The sequence below is a fragment of the Melozone crissalis genome, unplaced genomic scaffold (assembly GCF_028551555.1).
Source record: "Melozone crissalis strain CALT ecotype California unplaced genomic scaffold, PUWL_Pcris_2 ptg000018l_1, whole genome shotgun sequence".
Lineage (NCBI taxonomy): Eukaryota > Metazoa > Chordata > Aves > Passeriformes > Passerellidae > Melozone > Melozone crissalis.
This window is the reverse complement of record NW_026535796.1, coordinates 12,411,158-12,428,954: the sequence shown is the minus strand read 5'-3', so window position 1 is coordinate 12,428,954 and position 17,797 is coordinate 12,411,158. Positions and strand designations below refer to the sequence as shown.

At 41.1% G+C, this 17,797-nt stretch overlaps 2 protein-coding genes across 6 annotated transcripts in view; both read left to right on the top strand.

Moving 5' to 3' along the window:
• Positions 1-17,797, top strand: part of RASSF7 (Ras association domain family member 7) — a 233,852-nt gene that overhangs the window by 151,196 nt on the left and 64,859 nt on the right. The window lies entirely within an intron of this gene.
• The window catches only part of LRRC56 (leucine rich repeat containing 56), a 58,978-nt gene that overhangs the window by 33,042 nt on the left and 8,139 nt on the right, over positions 1-17,797 (top strand). For 4 of the 5 annotated variants that reach the window (XM_054276071.1, XM_054276072.1, XM_054276070.1 and 1 more), the window contains 4 exons: positions 10,712-10,808; positions 11,206-11,403; positions 15,282-15,459; positions 17,559-17,762. In XM_054276071.1, the coding sequence (XP_054132046.1) occupies positions 10,712-10,808; positions 11,206-11,403; positions 15,282-15,459; positions 17,559-17,762 (677 nt within the window). Of the gene's footprint in view, positions 1-10,689; positions 10,809-11,205; positions 11,404-15,281; positions 15,460-17,558; positions 17,763-17,797 lie in introns of all 5 variants that reach the window. The other variant, XM_054276074.1, reaches the window with a different exon arrangement.

The window sequence follows — 17,797 nt, the reverse complement described above, 5'->3', positions numbered from 1 at the left end:
AAGCTTTCCTGTCTGACCATCCAGGGGCCATTCTGGCAGAAACTCTCCCACCACCTGAAATTTTCACTGCTGGCATTGAGGCCCCTTCACAGTGAGCAGCTCCAGTGACCCCAGGGGTGCCCCTCTTGTCTCCCTGCACACCCCACACTCACAGTCAGACAGGGTTTCCTTACTGGTTTCTAGGTTTCCCACAGCAGACTCCTAGATGTTTGGATCCTTAGAGGAATTTATTTGTGGCACAATAACACAAAAACAGCTCAAGCTGGGTGCCTCCTTCCTGAGCAGTATCCAGCTGTGAAAAGATTGTCTTTGTAGAAAGACTTTGTGGAAATAAGAAAATAATCAGCATTAGTTTAATGGGTTTGTAGGTTGTTTTGATTCTCTCCTACAAGGGAATTGCTTCTCCGTGGCTTGTTTGATTTTTTTTTTTTTAATTGAAAATAATTATGTTCAGTGGGAAAATACTTTCTTGGAATGCAAGGTAAATGCTGATTTTTAAAAAAGGAAGGAATCAGGTTGCAGGGGAAATTATGCTAATAGTTGTATTTGTCAGTTGTAACTGCCAAATGAGAGGAATAAAAATGAATAAATAGATAGAGTTTCAGTGTACAATCAGTTTCATTATTTAATTTCTATAGAATATTCTCCACACAGGAGTTGATTTAGTTGTTCTTATTTTCTACAGACACATTGCTGCACACAAAGGGCCTTGTTGCTATTTTCCCCTAAAATACATTCACACTTCTTTTTCTCTACCTATGCTCCTCATTTGCTGTGTGGCAGAATTTTATCCTCCTGTCATGAGATCTTTAAAGGATGCATCATATCTCCCAGATGCATCCATAGCTGGATCAATAGCTGCAAGAAATAAATACTGAAATGCCTTTGTGTTTTAGGAGGTGAGGTTGTGGTTTCATCAGCAGGTGTAATGTGTGCACATTCTTCACCCTTTGCCATAAGCTGCACTGTGTGTTCTTCTTGTGGGGGTAAGAACCTGAGCACAAAGGTCTGATAATGAAACCTGCCACCCACACTTTTGGTAACAGAAGTTCTATGAAAGATTGTGTGTTTGAAAGACCATTTATGGCATCTTCCGGCTTGAACTTCATCAACCTCACAATCCTACCACTCCACTTTCTGCTGTTTCATCTCATGGGCAAGAATTTAGAGAGGTTTGGTTTACTCTGCTTAGCATTGCAGCTACAGTTGCCTCAAGAGCAAGGCCAAGATGATCTACATCCAGCTAACACCTACACCAGATTTGGGATGTCTGCTGCTGTGCTGTGAAGGAAATGCTGAGGCTCTGCCTTGTAGTAACATCCTCAGTATGGAAATCTACAAGGTCCTGTCTGTCCCAGTAATCCTGTGATGGTCTTTGAGGTCCCCCAAGCTTCTCTTCTGCATCTTGTTTGCTTGTCGTAAAAGAGCATCAGGAGGCCAGTACAAGCAGAGAAAATCTCACTTGAAGCTGTTTTTTAGGGAGGAAGTCTTGACTCAGGACAGATGGAGACAAGTCCATCAAGATATGTAGTGAACATTAGAGGCTTAGAGAGGAAAGAAATTTGAAGGAAATCAACTGCCATTCACAGGTCCAAGTTGTACCTGTACCTGTTTCTTGCAAGCTTCTTTATTTTTTTGTTTTCTTATTAGATGTGTGCACAGATAAAAAAGAAAGAAAGGAAAAGTTACAAAGAAAAAATAGCCATCAGCCTCAGAAGGAAATCATTAGTGTCATACAAATGTGCCTGATCTAAAGGATCTCAAGAACATGCATTTCCACCATTGTATATTTCAGACTGAATCACTTTAAATTACATTTTCTCTCTAAGTTTTCATATCAATCCACATCTGCAATATTTCAAGTATTTTTTTACAGTGGAAACTCTGTAGTCATTACCATGACAAAAATTGAATAGCTACTCCAAGCTGATCCAATTCTGTAGTTATCTGTGGCCAATTAATCTAGAACTCCAGTTTTTCTGATGCACAGAAAAACATGTTTCAGGGACTTTTTTTCTTTTTTTTTTTTCTTTTTTTCTTTTTTTTTTTTTTTTTTTGGTGGTATGTGTCTTAACACCACTGAATCTGTCAGATGATTTGGATCTTTTACAGAATATTCCTTCTGCTTACCCTGAAGCATTAGAAGTTTAAAGTGTTGATTTTGAAGGATGAGATCTGTATTAAAGCAAAGTTGGAATATGTCTGCCTTGCTCTGCCAAAGCTCAGACCTGGAACATACTGTGAAACAGGCACACAACATGTGGGAGACTGAAAAGTTATTTATGCAGGAAATTTCAAAGCACTGTGGGATTCAATTGTTCAATGTAAGTAACTCATTCTGTAACCACAGTTTCATTATCCTTTATTTTTTTATATGTGAGAATGAACAATTGCCAAAGCTATAGGAACTGTCAGTAGCTCTGGGGTTAAACTGAGGGTCAATGGTTCTGTGGATGTGAGAGTTTTATTTACTGTGTCTCAACTTATTCCTGTTTGAAAATCAATTTGGTCTTGTGGAAGGCGTAGTGCCCCCATTGGGAGGCAGCCCCGGTGTGTTGGGTGTCTGCAGTTTCTCTGGGGTGCAGCTTTATGCCAAGGGTGGGAGCTGAAGTAGGGTGGAAAAAATGTAGTCAAGGGCAAGTCTTGTTCAACAGGACCACACTTTGGCAATCTCTATTCCTCTCAGATTGTGGGAGCTGAGTTAAAGCAACTGTTCTTTCATTGTGAGAATGCTACAGCAGTATCTAAGCTGACAAGCAGTTTTAATGATCAAAAGAAAATTAACACAAAATTACGTTATCCTTCCCACACGTGTTGTATATCCGTGTGTTAAGGAATTGCTGTTCCTGACTCCATCAGCGTTGATCAATCCCATTATTCTGCTCTAGGGTTTTTTTTGGCAGCAACTAAAAATGAGAGCACTTGAAATTAAAGCTGCATTTCACGTGTATTAACTTTAACAGAAGTAAGCATCTCAGTTACCTTAGGCACAAGTACGATGAGTTACAGAAGTGTGTGTATCAGCACTCTCACTTCTAAATCTCTCCTGTTGGTCTCACAAAGCACTTTTTGTTTAAATGAGATATAATCTGACGTGGAAAATGAAGTTCTTGCAAGTAATATAGCACTTAATGTAATATTGCAGTTGCTACGGTGGTTTCAGTGAGGCAACGAGAAGCAACAATGACAAGTGAAAAAATTATAAATCAGGAATAGCCCAGAGATGTATCTCATTGGTTTGGGTTTTCATCTGTTGCCATCTCCTGTATCCAGCTGTCATCTTTGCCTGGCAGCAGTGGAGGGGGAGGCAGGGAGCAGTGGGCACTGGTGTTAGTGCAACAAGGATTTTCTATGCAGTGTCTCTGGTTGAAGCACAGCCACAGATATGTCCATGGCAGAGCTCAAGTACTCTTATCAGGACCATCAGGGTGGTCGTTGGCTCCTGTCCTGGAAAACAGCCAAACTGCCTGGATAGTTTGTGGTTTTGGCTGCTGTAGCCAGGTAGTCTCTTGTCCTTGTTTTCAGGCTTTTGCTTCAGTGAAAGTGCTAGTCAAAAGCACATGGCTCCTTGATAATTGTACTTTTTCTTAGTAGGCCCACAAAAGCTGTGGCAGGTGTCTCTCCCCTTGGCATAACAAAGATGAAAAGGCAGAGTCACAGGCTGGATGAAGTGTGACACCTTGAATGTTCTCTCTGATCTGTTTACCCCTGCTGCAGCACCGGGCAGTTGCATTTCCTCCCAGACACCCATTTCGCTGTCAATGAAGTGTTAGGCAGAGATCCACAGCTAAAAAAAGCAATATATGAGATCTTTGCCCATTTCCAAACTTGGAACTTAACACACAATCAACCAAGAAACAAAAGAAACCCCCACAACCCTAGAATAAAATAGTGAAATTTGTTTGTTGGGAGAAATATTGGCAGGGGCATTAGCACTGCAGCCCATTTTGGAAACAGCTTCTTATTCATAGTAAGGTTGCCTCAAAAATTTGGGACAACAGAGACATGCTGCTGCAAAGGCCTTTGGCAACAATAACTTTTTGTTCATTCAGAAATTCTTCATTTGCATGTAAAAGGGAGTTATGAAAACAGAATTTTACAGACGCAATTTTTACTTAAGAAGACATTTGGTGAATGCATGCTTTCTGTTCAGCCTAAAACAAGCTAGCCTTCCTCTGATGGATTTAAGAATTACCTAGCAAACATGCTTTTTACTTAGTTTTTGAAGTCTCCATCAACGTGTCTCAACAGGATTATGAACTCTTTCTGTTGAAAATTTGCACAGTTCAGAAGGCAGAGTGAGACCAGATTGTCAGGTACTACATTTCCATGGTATTTCAGCCTAAAAGTGGCCTTCTGCCTGCAAAGATGAGATGTGACCCTCGTTATCTTGTACCTTGGGCCGTGATTCACTCTGGCCCAAGGGAGCATAAGATGCTAAAGGCAGCCTGTGTGTCATGAAGGTGTAAGATGTGGGACAGAGGAGAAGCAAGCCAACAGTGCTCAGCATATTGCCACTTGAATTTTGAAGAGTGAATACAAAGACTGCAAAGACTGCAATGCTGCAAAGCAAGGCAGGTCATCACATTCACATGACATTTGTTCAACTGTAAAAGGACACTGCAGGGACAATAAGGATTTGGCCTCAGCACTGCTTGCAGAGTTGGGGGCTGTGTCGTGGGTTTGATCAAGTATGAGGAACACATGCATACAATCAGTTTTACAATTTTGAAAGCAGCTATTTGTGAATACAATGAAACTTTTATATAAGCTTCCTATTAGAGCATGTGTTACTGATTTAAATAACATTCAGGCTTTAAAAGGTTTTGTTTCGGATGTCAGAATTATCTGTACAACCAAAGCATTGTGTGCTGACATTGACCATATAGATGTTATCACAGTGCAGCTTGATAAATTCCACTTGATTTCTGTAAATCAGAAATGGGATTCTTTTATTCCTTTATTTTGTAAGACTGTAGTTTGGTCACTCTCTTACAATCTAAATTTCTCTATTTACCAATGCATTCACTTTCAGATCGATCTTTAAAATAAATAAAATCTGCATCAATAGCTAGTTTAGATGTATTGCTTCTGAAGATTTATTCATCATCAGATGCAGGTGTGCTTTGAGATACTTCTTGCAAGTTCCATGGATTTAGTGCTTTATTTTTAGGAAAATTATTCAAAACTGACTTCAAGAACAAACGACTGGGCTCAAACTGACAAATGTGTTCAGGGTTTTGCTGTTGTGTTTACTGGGTAGCTTGAGCTCAGTGGAGCAATTCAGGATTTATTGTCATGAAACCAAGAGTAGGATTTGGCTCTCTAGGTCTGATATTCATCCAGTAAAAATTTGGCTGGATCAAACCAGTCCCTGAAGAACAAGGATGTTGGATTAATGGAAGAACACATTATTTCTCAAACTTGTTATTAGGCGCTGTGAGCCAAACTGTTCATTGCCCCTCTGCTCTCTCCCCAGCCTGGGGGAGTGATGACAAGATTGGAGCATCAGATTTCATGGGAAAAAATACTAAATGGTTGTGCACAAGTGGGTAGGGTGTTGCCAAGACCCTCACAGAAGCACTGGGCTGTTTGATGAGTTCCCATCCCTGCAGCAGTTATTTTGAGCTAGTTAGAACCCAGGCTTCAAACCCTTTGGTTTATTAATATTATTTCCTCAAAATCAATTATAAATGCAAATTTTGGGGTTAAAAGTGAAAGTAGGCGAGTCTATGTTGATTTCTTGGCGCTTTGGGATTCTAAAAACATGATCTGATATTCAGTGTTTTGCAGGCAAGTATGTGTGTAGGAGCACATGTGGAGTAATTACTCAGGAGGACTCTGGTTTGGCAGCTCCAAGGGCTGTGGTCCTCTGTTTATCACAATCAAAGGTTATGATATGTACGTCCCCACCCCATGCTCCATCTCTCTGCCTCAAACCTGTCTTGAATGAACCATAGCAGGGGTGAGCAGGATATATAATGGTTTTGGTTATTAATTCTTTGCCTTTCCTGTTAAGTTCCCAGCTTCCATGTCACTTGGGACAGGACACTTTTCCACTGGATTGGGATTATCCATTGTATTAATGGGAGCTATGTTTCTTCTACAGGGACTTCTTTTTCCTTCTATAAGGTCTTTGTTGTTTGTACATCACTGGAGCACTCCTGTGCTGTATCTTATTACCAACTGCCACCAGCCTTGTACAGAGTCTCATCTTTTTCCTTTTAGCCATCAAACTTTTCAGCCCTACTTTCTATTTTTGGAATAGGTGCTGGAATTTTCTATATGTTTATATCATGCCCTATGCAGGAGAATCCTTGTCCCTGACACGTGTCTCATTAATTTCAGCCTTGTTCAATGATTATTTTGGGAGGAGTGTTTTGTTACACTGCATGTATAATTATAGTGGATTTTCTCTCTTAATACCCTGATAAATTGGTTTGAAGAGTTTATTATTACATTAAAATAGTCTGCCATAGTGAATCATTATCAGAGTGCAGATTCCCATTAATTCCATTTCAATAAAAGCCAATAGCTGTATCTCCCCAGTTTGGGCTGATCTCACTCTCTGCACTTAACACAAATGAGAACATGCCTGTGTGTACACTTGCACGCCATGGTGGTCATGTGTGCTCAAACAACTCCTCACTTTGCTCTCACCCCCTCCAAGGTGGATGTGCCAGATGCTCTAGAGCTGCTCCCAGAGGAGACACTCCCATCTCTTGCAAGCTCTTAAGTTCTCGTCTCACCAGCCAAAATATTTCAGAAGAATTTTCAGAAATGCAGGTGCGTGCAGTTGTGAGGAGCAACTTGCTTTGAGCTCCATGGCTGTTTCACCTCACAGCAGCCATGCTCTCAAGGGCAATTATCTCTATAGTAATTAACAAGGGAATTTTCTCTGATGCTGCAGAGTGAGTCATGCAGCTTCCAAAAGATTAGTTTGTTAGTTACTGAATAAAATGTTTGCAGATGTACTTTGCTATGATAACATCTCTGACTGGGGATGACTCATTACAGATGCAAGAGTAAAGATCTGCAGGGTCCAAAATGTGACTGCATGATCCAGAATTTTAGGCTCCTCTAGCAGCTAGCATGACCCCAGTGTCAGCAAGAGGAATTTGGTTCTGCAGTAGAGCCCAAAGGGGAAAAAGTCCTTTTGCCTCTTCTCCTCACTGCCTCTACATTAGCAGGGAAGGAGAGGTGGCAGTCCTGTGCTCTTCATAAGAGCTGGAGTGCCCTTCTTGAGGGACAGGAGAAGAGATATCTTGGGCTGCTAAGTCTCTTCCCTTAAAGACAGCAAAACTGGGCCAGGTCATACCAAACAGTGCAACAAAGTTCATGCTTTCTTAGTATTTTGTTTCTTGAATTAAAGATGAGCTTTGGGACAGCCAGCTTCAGCCTTGTAAGAAACCACTTCCCATTAGCTTCCATATTTTTTTCTATTCTGAAATGTCTGTTTAAGCATTTTTTTAATAACAAGACCCTGCTATCACACACACTGGGTTGCACTGCAAACATGCAGTGGTTCTGCCTTCTGCAAGTACCCAAGACATGGGATGTACAACCTAATTCCTTCTTCTGGAATACAAATCCTCATCAACTTTGATTCGTATTAACCTTGAAAGTGCTATTCCTGACTCATGCCAGTTAGCTGTAGGAGAGTCAGAGCTGCAACCCATGAATGAAACTGGAATGGATTTGAGACTAAGCTTAGTAGCACAAATTGTGAGGAGTAAGGTAAGTAGGCTTTAGAAGTCATTTCGGTTTGGGTCTTCTGATGGTGTGCACAGCAGGAGGAATGCTTTAAGGACTTGTTAGTTAATAATTCCTAGTGAGTGTGCCCCATGCATGAACTAGCACACAGTGTGAGTAGGATTGACCCTGTCTGTGTGCACTGGGTTTAACCACAGCCAGCTCTGGAACAGAAAACTGTGACAAAGAGAAATAGGATTTAACTCTGGAAGTCCTAGACTTCTCAGTGTGAGCAGGGAACTGCTTCCACAAATGCATGGAGTGATCAAGGACTAGAGGGAATAACTGTTTGTTCTTGGGAACCTGTGTAAAAATTGCTTGGGAATTAATCCTCTGCTTTGCTTTGGCATTCTTTATATTGACAGAGAAGCATTAGGAACAAGCATATTGCTGCAATCTCCTTCTGTGGCAAAAACTCTTCAGTTAAAAATTCAAGACAAATTAAAAATGGAAATAAAGTCCATTCACCATATCTTACTCTACCATATGTAGAGTAATCAGGTTAGGATTGTCTTCAGTTTTGCTAGCCTAATAAACAGAACATCTATCAGAAACACTGTTTCAATGAAACAAAAATGAGAGTGACTACTTCCCTTTATCTCTGTTCAGTGCTTTACAGAAGAGAAAATTCTGCACCAAAATTAGCCCAAAATTTGAAAATCTAATCAATGCTTGAAGAGGGTCATGAAATGAGCAGTGCAATCCCTTCACGTTATTCCTAATGCCATATTTGTGTTTAAGGGTGTGTTGGCCTTGCAACATGGTAGGTTCTGTTTTTGCAATTTAATTTAATTTCTTTCTTATTATAGGCATGCTGCTTGCAAATCTAATAATAAATTTTCAGTAAATATTACTTTGGGAGGCATCTGTTCCTTAAGGAAGCCTTAGAACCAGTTTTTGTTTTATTTAGGAAATATACACAATGTAAATAGACCCTGGAAGATCTTGTGCAAGGCCAGGGATGTGGTGATATGAATTTGGCTTTCTTTATCCTCGTGTCACTAGAGGCAAGCTTCCTGGATGCACAAAATTCACTGCAGGTGTTGTGGTTCGTATCAGTTGAGGATTTTCTCCTCAAGGGAAGAGTAGCCTTAGATGGAAAGAGATGTTCAATGAGACTGAGATTTTTCTTTTTTGCTTGGTTCTGGCCATTGAGTCAGCTGCACTGTTTGTACCTCAAAAGCTGTGAAATATAACATAAATACATTGTGTGGTGTTTCCATTGTGAGCTTATTTAAATGGGCAGCATCCAGGGCAGGGGTAGTCAGAGACATCCCGTGCCTGCAGCCCCTGCAGTGGTAGGGGATGGATGAAGTCAGATAGGTCTGAATGATGCCCATGGGCATACCAGTCCCTAGGAGGCAGAGGGATGGAAACCCCCAGTTTCACCTAGAAACTCCCATTCAACCCTGTATTTGCCCCTCACAGAAGCGAGGCACCTGAGGATATTTCTCCTTGCACTTATCCTTTATTCAGGCTTACACAGGTTTTCTCCTGACAAGGCCCCTCCCAAGTATTCAGATGAATACTTGGTAGAGAAACAACAAAAAAATACAGATAAGAATGTGTCTATCCCCACTCATAAAAAGCACTCTTTCCTGACCTCTGGGACTGGCTGGATGCCCTGCTGAAGCAGGTGGTTTGACTACAGGGAATCCCCTGTAGTCTGTAGCTGCAAAGCTGTACCAAAGTTGCATGAGGCTCAGAGGGCAATGCAAAGCTGGGCTTGTTGCCTGTCATCCACAAAGAGAAAACATGAGTACAGCAAGTGTTACCTTGGTATTTTAAGATTATAAGGGCCCCTATTACTTTTCTCTTTTGCAATTTTCTGTAGAAAACTTACTACTCTCTGTATTATAAGAATTAATTAAACTTACTACTATAAATTAATTAAATTTACTACTCTCTGTAGTATAAGAATGAATATTGTGAGAGATAGCTAATCCAAAATTTTGAGGTCCAATAATCTCTATTTAAGAACTATTTTAACTTTCTATGTGGTCCTGAGAAACTTGCCTGGCTTGAGTACGGGTGTTGGACAAGATGACCTTCCTTCCAACTCAGCCATGAACTCCATGCTAGTCTCTACCTCCTCTGATAAACTGTCTTTGAATTTAGTTACCCACTGTTTAATTCTTTATTATTCAATACTCTGATATCTGGCTACAGTCGAAAATTTCTGAGCTTTGGTTGATTTGGAATTTGATAAAGTGTTGTATTTTGTTTATGTTAGACTAGTGGCTTTATGCAACTTAATGTTACCAAAGATGGCAGGCCAGTTTGATTTGCCACCCTTTTAGTGTTATCTTTGTATTGTGCAGCACTGTAATGTCAGTGGGACATTACCTGTGTGTGGACTCAAGCAGGTCAGTGTGTGATTTTTCTGGGTTATGACCAGAAAGTTTAAAGCTCATGTAAATGATCCTGTATTGACATTTTGCTACACCCAAAGGGTGGAAAAATAGGATGGAAAGGATTATAATTTTCTGCCGATTCAAAAAATGATTTTGACAAAAGTGTTATTCCTTTCAACTGCAAAATCAGAAGAGAGGTAAATCTGTAAGAGGGACAGAGTGAGACTGACCATGCAGTCAGCTCAGATATATTAATTTGGGTTATATGAGTGCAGCCAATGATGCCAGCATAGGAAAACCCCACTTAATTCTTAGCAATTGCCTGTGATTTATGGCAGAATTGCCATGATGTAGCTCTTGGAACAATCTTAATCAAACAGGACTGGGGTGACATGTTGTCATGCAAGAACAAAGATGACAGTAAGATAAGTAAAGAGGGGTATGTATCATTTTATTCCTCCCTTCAAGGGTGAGCATTTTTAATGGAATATTTTGTAAACAATGTGAACTGTGAAGGAAGTAGCAGTGGTCTAGTCTTAGGAAAAAGAAAGCAAGTCTTGACTTTTTTTACTCATTCAAATAGAGCTTGAATTGTTTTTTATAAGGGATCTTGGAACATCATTGTCCCGTCTCCGTGTCCTGTGGATGGCTCGGTGTGGGCTGCCAGATTTAGATGGGATCTCTTCCTTCAGCTCTCTAAAAGTACGTATAGATGTGTCCTACCAAATGACAATCTCAGATCTACCTTCAGTTGATATTCTTTACTTTTAGTCTTCATTCTCTTCAACTCTTGCTTTTCTGGCTGGCTTTGGTTTCATGCCTCGAATTGTGTGAGTTAGTTTAAAAAATGCTACAATATAACTCTTAAAATGAGGTGTAACATTCAGGTCTGATTCTGAGTACGCCTAAAGCAGTATATGGCTAAATTAGCTCTTATTATTAAAGGCTGCAACAGCCACACTTTATAAAATGTTCACTACCTTGCTAGTTTCATCTTGTAACATTTAGTATTTCAAGTATTAGAAAAAATTTTGCAGAGCCTCAGTGTTACTTGTGCAAGCCCGTGGTTTACGTGTTTATTCTGTTTACTTCTGCTGAGGAACTCTACATTGCTTACAACAATATCTCTGACCTGAGCCAGCTGACCTGGCTGGATCACCTGGAGGTTTTGGACCTGGAAGGGAACAATATTGAGGACATCAACCAGGTGCAGTACCTGCGACTTTGTTGCAAGCTAAGCCACCTGACAGTGGAGGGCAACCTTATTTGCCTGAAGCCAAATGCAGAATCTGCAGAGGTGAGGACTTGGTTTGCACATATTGTGTTATTTTTTGTCAGTACTTTTTAACTGTGAGTTGGAAACGAGAAACATTTCTGCATCTTCCTATTGCATCATTCTCAATGATGCCATGGGATGCATTTCCTACCTTTAATTTCTGTTGATTTTGTGGTGTCATTAGTATGGTCTCCAGGATGACCACAAGTGAAATACAAGACTGCTAGTAAAGACTCACACCTATTTCCCAGCAATATGAGGAAAAACTTCTTCTCTTGGAGTATGAGCACTGGAACAGGTGTCCCAGGGAGGCTGTGGAGTATCCTCCCCTGGAGATACTGAAAACTCATCTGAGTGTGATCCTATGCAGCCTGCTCCAGGTGAACCTGTTTTAGCAGGGAGGCTGAACTGGGTGATCTTAAAAAGTAATTTCCAACCCCAACCATTCAGCGATTCTGTGGTGAGACACCAGTTTTTGAGGGTTTTGCATTTCTTTTGGAGGCTCTCCAGTCCAAAAGCAAGTCCTCCAATGCCACCATGCTCAGAAGTTGGGCCCTTAGAAGAACAGTGAGGTAACTAGGAAAAGCCATAATGTTGGAACTACTTGTTACCCTTTCCCCTGAAAGCTTAAAATCAAATGACCAAGAAGACCCTCAGAAAGAGCTGAAGATGCAAAAGTGATTCACATCTTACATACTAAAATGATGGAGTAGTTTCTGCTGAGGTATTTTGTTGAAGGCATGAAAGAGCCTCTGTGTCACAAAGCTGGGAACACAATAATACATTATCTGATTTGGGCTTCAGGGCACTCAACAAACAAAGCAAGGGAGATCTAATTCTACATGAACAGCCTCAGAACTGTATTAGTCTCTGACTTTCTCCTACTTCATAAAAAAGCGTTGTTGGGGTATTAAAACACCAACATATTTGCCATCCAGGTCTTTTGGAAGGTCTATGGACATACACAGAGTTATGTAAAACACAGGTCTCACTAAGGATGGTGCAATTCCCAATGGCACCATAAACAGCTGGTAATGCAGATCCAAAATCAGAGCTGATGCTGTTATCTCACTGTAACATATTCTATAGCTTTTCTGTGTATTTTAAAGAAGTTATGTTGATACTGTTAATTTGCCTAAAAGGTTGGGTTTGATATTTTTCCTGGACTTAGACTTGAAAACACTAAAACTCAATCATGCAACAGGCATATATTTTAAATCTTGGCACTTCTTAAATATATGAGTTAATAGCATTTTTCAGATGCAATTGTTGGCTTGATCTTATTGTTCAGTAAAAGGGGCCATGGAAGGTAGCTCTTTAGCTGTCATAGTTTTCCTCTCTGGAATTCAAAAGAAAATATTATATACTTGCCTTTCTAGTTTAAAGTGGTGGAATTATCCTTAAGGGACCACATTGTAACTGCTTGTAACCAAAGTGATTTCTCCATTTTGGAACATTTCTCCCTTATGGAAGATGCAATCATGAGAGGAAAAACATATTCCTGCAGTAAGGAAGCACTGCCTACTTGTGATGGACAAGGCATGCCTCCTTACTCTTTCTGCTCCCAAGGAGATAAATACATCTACTGACACTTCATATCATAGCTTCCTACTATGGAAATGGTGCAGTGTATCCTAACAGCACAGAAGGTCTGATGCTACTCCCTTGTTGTTCCTGCTCAATGAAAGTGGGATTTTTGGAGGATTTGACATCTTCAGTCTTTAAGTGTACTTGTAATGGAGAAATGACAGATTTCCCTTGGGCTGTTCAGGTGAAATGAGTCCTTGGGATGCTCTGCATGTTGTCCCATCATGGCAGTACAAAGAGCAGTGGTATGTGGTGGTGTGCCCTCCTGCTCTTCTCCATGCACACTGGCTGTCTCTACTCCTGTGCAAGTAGGTGCTAAGATCTGATCAGTGAGACATGCTTCTACCCGAGTTGCAGTGCAAACCTTATGCCAAAGTCAATGATACAGATTTTATTTAACAGTAAATGTGAGGTAGAGAAATAAAAAGAAATGGAAAAGAGAGGAGAGAGAAGAATATTGTCAGCACCCATGGATCCAGTGGCATCCCTGTTGATCATTCTTCAGCTTGGACTTCTTGGTGGTAGGGTCCCAACATCATTCAAAACTTTTCATTCTTTACCCATTTTAGCAAACAAAGGAATTAGGCATTAATTGGCTGCACGGATCTCTTATGCTATTGGGTAAATAATTATCTCTTGTGTCTAACACTAATTAGTCCACATGCTTTGTCTTTCTTTTCTTTTGAGCCAATGATCACAAGGTTCCCCTGTCAAAATTACCTTTTACCCAGTGGGAACTGATTTTAGCAGAGTTGCTGGTTTGCCTTTCCTTGTGGCCTGTAAATTCTACATTTTTTTTGTTTCCATTATCAGTGATACATTCTTCCCAGCTTTGTTAGCCTTCCCCTAAGTGTGAGATAACACCCAGACAATAGCACCACCTTTGTCTTATCTACAGTCCAAGTTCCAGGTATCCACAGAGGAATATCTGGGGGGGCTTCAAGTGGTCATTGGTGGTCACAGATGTGAATTTGTCCAGGGAATCAGCACAAAGGTGTATTTTACACTGAGCTGTAGCAGAGGCAGGCTGTGAGTTCACTGTAGTCTCCCGCCCAGTCTCTGTGTTGGGAAGATGCTTTGCTCTCAGGTTGTTACAAAGTGGGGACTGCCCTTCATTGCTGAGAGCTTCTCCATGGACTTTGTTGCTTTCTTGATTTCAGTGGATGTTTGCATTTTTTTAGTGTATAGGAAAGCCATTTAGAAAAGAGTATATGTGGGCTTGCTTTGGTGCGCCCTTGATGGCCAACTCTAATTCCTCAAGCTCCTTCTTGTAGTCTGGCCCTTGCTAAAGGTCTGTAAAAGCTCTCCTATTTATTTACTTTTAATCTACAGAATGGTCCAGCTAAATTTACTGCTCTTTCTTCAGATGGCCTGTTTGCTCCCTGTAATTTGATTTTCAGATGAGCTCATCTTCCCCTGTTATCTAAACCAAGAGCAACAACTTGATGATAAATTCTGCAGCCTCTGTAGCTGAAATGTAGCATGAGTGTAACATGATTCTTCTCTCCAACAGGACATGGCTGGGAATTGGCTGTAGCTGAGAATGGTTGACTCAATTTCTAAATTAAGATTAAAGACTTAGTTTGTGAAAATTAGTGTCTGCCTCTTAACAACAACTAACACATTTTATTTGGTGAGTTCCCTCTACCAACATCAGTGCTGCATCATGCAGAGAGAGGGGGCATCCAAGCAACCAAACCCCACAGAAAGGTTTCTGTTTATGACCACTCTGTATTGAATGAGGACTTGGCTTTGAGGAGGTTTCTCATATTTCATGCATTATCCTGAAAAGCATAAGATCTGCCTGGGTGAAGCAATTGATTGGTGGGTAGCTGTCCATTTGTATTCTGCCACTATCAATGCACTCTTGCCTTATACTTTTTTTACTGTGTGCCCAAAACCACAATCTATGGAAGTGCTCTTTCTTTCTCCATCAGCAGGTGTAGCAACACTCATAACATATTTCAAGCCTTTCTATCACCTGAGCATTGAGACAAACACCAGAGAATCACAAAAGCAGGGAGACAGATTGGCTGAATACTGAGGGAGCCCAGGCTTTCCATGGGCATCAGTGGCGTTTTTGCTTTTGCACATTACACATGATATAACAAAGACAAATGGCAAATCGTCAGTGGGTAAACAACAGAGGAGTCTTTAGGTGAAGGCCATGTCTTTGCAGTCCTCTGGACATTTTCATGATCAATTCAAGTAGAAATTATGTGAGGAGCATTTCAAATTGTATGGCAGTCATAGAAATTGACAGTATTAACACAGACTGTTAAGTAAACTGACCACTTTCTCAATTTCTCCAGGACCCAGACTATAATTACAGAGCAGAAGTAAAAAAACTCATTCCCCACTTGAAGTATTTGGACGGGATACCAGCAAGCCAGACTACTCTCCTTCCTTCCAAGAAGGTGCATGAAGATTCTCTAATCATCAAGGAATCCATCAAGGAAGGTGGTTTAGCCAAAGACATTTCATTGTTAGGTATGACAGGTTTCTTGTTGGGGTTCATTTTTCAAGTTATGATGTCGAAAAAAAGAAAGACAAAGAGCAAGGCAACCTCTTTAAAGCCAATCTTTACTTACAGTGAAGGAACAAAGGATGTTGTTTTCTTCACCTGGGAAGTAAGAAAGCTGGAATTCAGCAGAAAACAGCTCAGATTTAAATGGAAGTTGCCCTAAACTGGGCATCAAGATCAAAAATGCAGACAACTTCTAGAGCATCAAGCAAATATAGCAGTAGCTGGGAGTCTGTACTTAGGACTTGTTCTGCATGATGGGAAGAAGCAAAGCTTGGAAAGGAATGTTTCAACAACAGCTGCTCACAGCTCTTTCCATGGTAACAGTCAACCCCATGTAGCATGGATGTGGTAGGATTTCCTATTTCAGTTTAATAATAGGAAAGGCAATCTGGTTACCACCAGTGGTAGCAACATCTGAGAAAGATTGCATGGTCTTGTAAGAAATCTGTTCCACTTTCTTTGTTATTAGATTAAGTTCATAACATTCATTAGTAGAGAATAAATGGTTTGAAAGTAAATCTGTTGTCCCCTTGCCTGCAGCCTTGGTAATAGTTCAGATGTCCATGCTTTTACGTGTCATGGTACATGCACTTTATCACATACTATTAAATATTGCAAAGTATTTCCTATAACTGCTCATGATGCTTCCCATTAGTGTGGGCAATGCAGTTGGCTTCCCAGCCCCCTCCCCAGGTTGTGGTTTGCCTGCCAACTGCGCTCCATTAAAAATTTAGTTTGTTTTGGAATAAGTACATACATTTGTCATTTATTGAATCCCTATGGGTCCAAATCATTAGTTGTAATAGTAGTCATGGTAGGGAAAAAATCCATTAAAATCTGATCCTTCAGTGATCGTGCTTTGGCAACATCACCTGAGGTTCAGAAAACTAGTTAACAAAGTTTGCTGACAGAAGCAGTAGGGGCAGAGTACAAAATTGTGAATTCATCTAATTCCCTGGTGTAACCAGGCTTGTATTCTTGCTGGCAGCTCTAAACCAGTCAGTTCATACAGTCAGGTTCAGACATCCCAGTACATTTTTCTTTCCAGTAGCAATGTTGATTTGGGTACTTTCACATGGAGTGTATTTCATGGGTTCATATTAACAGCTGTGCCCAAGATGTATTAAAGGTCCCTAACACTCAACTCTTAAGGAAATGGCCATATCATCACAGACCTGATGCCTCACTTTGGAGCTGGTAGATGTTCAGCACTTTAAAAAGCATGTTATTCATCTGGGCACTGGAATGAAATTCTCTCTCCCATGGGTTGTTGGCTTCATATGCTGCTCTTAGAGCTGTGCTGTGCTTCCAGGACAGACAGCAGTTGGGCAGGTAAGAGGACAGGGCTCTGTCTGCCTTTGCTAGTTTTTGTATAATCCTTCCTGTCCTGTAGCATTACAAAAACAATTTTCACCTTTCTTTCTGTGGTAGAGGACTATCTGTCTCTGAGGCAGTACTGGAAAAATCTATCACTGCCATTCTCAGATTTTTGTAACTCCTGGTACAGTTTCTCCTGTTTGACTGGTGGCTCTGGTAAGGTGTCCATCACCATCTGCATTGTGCCAGGGCATTTAAGCAACGTATTTAAGGACTGGGGCCTAGGCTGTGCCTGCAGCAAGTCTGGAATGGTTCCCCTGTGGGCATTTAAGCAAATGAGGGGCAGCTTACAGTTAGCCTGGGCATGCAGGCAGGGAAAGTGGCAGTGCCCTGGATGTGTCCAGGCTCCCCTGTGGGGCAGCCAGAGGTGGGTGGTGAGCACAGAGCAGTTCCTGACCCATAACCCCAGCAGTCTGTCTCTGGTGCCCTGAAGCAGAAGAAGAGTGGGAAGAGATATCAGTTCAGTTAGGGATCCCCAGATTCTGCCATGACTGGGCAGCACTGGAAGACCTCCTTCCCTAGGCTGGACCCATTCCAGCATGTTTCTTGTAGCTGCAGTTACATATTCTTCTGTCCTCTATAGCTCCAGGTGTGCAGGAGCAGTTGCCATATTGGCAAGGTACGGTGATGGTGTGATTTGAAGCCTTGCATAACTGTGCTTACACTAATGAAATCTCTCTTCTAGATCCGTATCTTGGGGAAGTAGCAAAGCAGTCTGAATGCAGCCCAAAACCCCCAACAACTTCCAGACCTGGAAATGCACAGAGTTCTGCTAATGCAGGGACTTCTCGTGATGCCAGCCTCTTGGGCGGTGGCTGTCCTCTTCCAGATCCCACTGTTTTTCCTGATAAGCTGTTCACAAAAGATGACTCCAGTGATTTGACACATGGTAATGTATGTTTTTTTACTCCTGTTCTTTCCCAC